Below are 2,801 nucleotides of genomic sequence, written 5' to 3' on the forward strand. Positions count from 1 at the left end.
TATAGTAATAATAAATCTAAAGTTCCTGCAATCGCTCAAGAGTATGGAACTAAATATCTTCTGAAAGTATTAAATGACCATCTGTCTACCACATATCACATAGAAGCGATTAAGGTACATAAGTATAAAACTTTAAATACTTCTGAAAAAATGGCCATAACTCCAATGGGAAAAGCAGTCAATCAAGCTAATGACAAATTGGCGAGGAAAATTGGCTGTCTTATAATTCATGTTTATAATGATGCTAAGAAACTTACACTATCTGCTTATTCTTTTCCCAGCCGGGTTATTGTATCACAAAAAGCAAATTTGTTTCAATTAAATGGTGAAGTATCAAATAATATTGATGATAGTGAACTTCAGTATCTAACACCACACACTCATAAAGACCTTCTGGAATGTATTGTAGAAACTCATCAGTCATCTTTTGTGGAAGATATTCTTAATAATTCACTCGCATTGTCTTTGCGCTGTGATGGAAGTGTTGACCGAACTCAAATCGATAAAATGTATGTGTTGATGAAATCTATTACACTAGAAGGAGAAGAAAAACTTTATTTTCTTGGTGCTGAAGAACCTGTTGAAAGGGGTGCGAAAGGTATGTGTGATGCTTTAAAAACAGCATGTGTTAAAAGACTTGGAAATGAAAATTTCAACAATATTTTGAAAAAAACATCTTCTCTAGTTACTGATGGAGCGAGTTCGAATGTAGGACAAAAATCTGGCTTGTGGACCTTATTAACAAATTTGAAAAAAACTGCATGTGGAACTGAAGTTATGAGCCCATTAATTACTTTATGGTGTGCAGCACACCGTTCAAATCTAGCATGGGAGTCAGTGAGTGAATCGGTTCCTGAAGTTAGTTTACTTTTTCAAAAACTTGTTGGTTTAACTACATTTTTTCGAAGATCTGGTTTGAGGACACGAGAATTGAAAAATATTGCTCTTGAGTATAACCTCAAATTGCTTCAACTTCCAAAAGTTTTTGAAGTTAGATGGTCTCAGTTTTCATATACGCTTCTTAATAATGTGCTGGTTTCATGGTCTTGTTTAGTCAATTATTTTAAAAATTCTTCAGATAAAGTTTATGTGGGCCATTTCAAGTTTCTTACTCATGAGTACAACATTCGCCTTATGGCAGTTCTGGCTGATGTTTTATACATTTTTTCAAGGTATCAACAACAATTGCAATCTGATGATTTGAATGTTATTTCAATGGATGAAAAAACTATGTACATCATTAATAAAATTGAAATGTTAAAGTCTACCCCACTTATAGGAGGTTGGGTTGAGGCTTTAGACAAACAAGTAGTTATCAATAAAGATGGTTCACTTACATTAAATTCAATAACTATAAAAAGTATAGAAATTCCACGTCACAAATCCCATCATAAGTTTGTTACACAAAATAGATGTCTTGCAGCAGTTAAACAAGAAATTGTATGTTCACTTCAAGAATTTTTAAAACAAAGATTTTCTATTGATAAAAATTTACTGTCAATTATAAAACCATTTGTTGTACTATCTTCTGTAGCATGCATCAAAGATATTCATAATTTAATTGGCGCAGACATAGATTTAAAAGAATTTTCATTGGAGTATGATGAATTGATATCAATGGAAAATATATCTGAATTACGAAAAATGAACCTTATTAAATTAGTAAAAACATTATGTGGCTCAAAATATTTTCCAAATGTTTGTACAATGTTGGCAAGAGTGGCAGCTGCTAAACCTCATAGTGCTGATGTTGAACGTTTGATAAGTGCCAGCAACTTATTAAAATCACCATTACGCTCAACTATGAATATTGAGACAGAAAACTTGAGCTTATATATAAATTATAATATGCCACCATTATACGGTTGGGATCCTAGGGACACAGTTTACCATTGGATGTCTAAAAAGAAACATCGAGTCCTCAAAAGAAGAAAAGGAAAGGAACAAGGTTATTTTAGTGGAGTTTTCTTTGAAGCATCTGGTAAAAACAAAATTATCAATAGTGACGATAGTGGCGAAGACACTGAAGATAAAAAAAAAAAAAAAAATTTAATTTGTTATTATTATTAATAAATTATAATAAATAAAGTAATGTATAAAGTGTTTACATGTGTGGTCAATATACGATATAGTTTGGTAAATAGTGGTAATTAAGCGAATTTAGCGAGCGACAAATTTACTTAATCTGCATCTACAAAAATATTAAAATGTTGGGCAGTTCTAAAATTTTCTTAGCACAAGCTCTGCCTAGTGTACTAAGTGTACATAATTGATAATATAATTTTTCTACTCTATGACAATTATCATTTACATCCTCATTATTATGCATCCTAATCGAATTTAGTTGTATTTGTAAGGATGAGGCTGTAGCGGTTACTTCGAATGCGTCTGTTAAATAACTTTTAATATACGACCATTTTGATACATTTTTATATTTAATCATTTCCAACGCTCTACCTGTTAACCTTGTGGTAATATATTTGACTAGTGTCGGTGCACTTGCCTCTTCTACTAGACTTACAGCCATATCGCATGCATTTATGAATTGATAGATATCGTCTACGCCTGTGCATAGTGGTATTAATTTAAAAGAATCTTCTAATTTTATAGTTATAGGCATTTTTCTAGAGCGTGGTTTTTTCGGAAATTCTAATGATTGAAATTCAAAACTATCTGTAACCTTACTACGAGTGTTTATACGTAATTTTTCCTCGATCGGGCTTCCCCCTGGATTAACTTCTAACTGAGTTCCTATCTGAGATTGAGCTTGGCAATACTGGGCTGTAGCGTCTATCGGCTTA

General features: G+C 32.1%; 1 protein-coding gene across 1 annotated transcript in view; it reads left to right on the forward strand.

The window, feature by feature from the left end:
- LOC100573221 (uncharacterized) overlaps nt 1-2,103 on the forward strand; it is a gene marked incomplete at its 5' end in the record, with an annotated part of 3,619 nt that extends 1,516 nt beyond the window's left edge. The window contains 1 exon segment of the mRNA NM_001205154.1: nt 2,049-2,103. Within this exon segment, the coding sequence (NP_001192083.1) occupies nt 2,049-2,087 (39 nt within the window). The 3' untranslated portion in view covers nt 2,088-2,103.
- Between the last annotated feature and the right edge of the window lie 698 nt (nt 2,104-2,801).

The sequence above is a fragment of the Acyrthosiphon pisum genome, unplaced genomic scaffold, assembly GCF_005508785.2.
Source record: "Acyrthosiphon pisum isolate AL4f unplaced genomic scaffold, pea_aphid_22Mar2018_4r6ur Scaffold_21430;HRSCAF=23974, whole genome shotgun sequence".
In the NCBI taxonomy this organism is placed as follows: Eukaryota; Metazoa; Arthropoda; class Insecta; order Hemiptera; family Aphididae; genus Acyrthosiphon; species Acyrthosiphon pisum.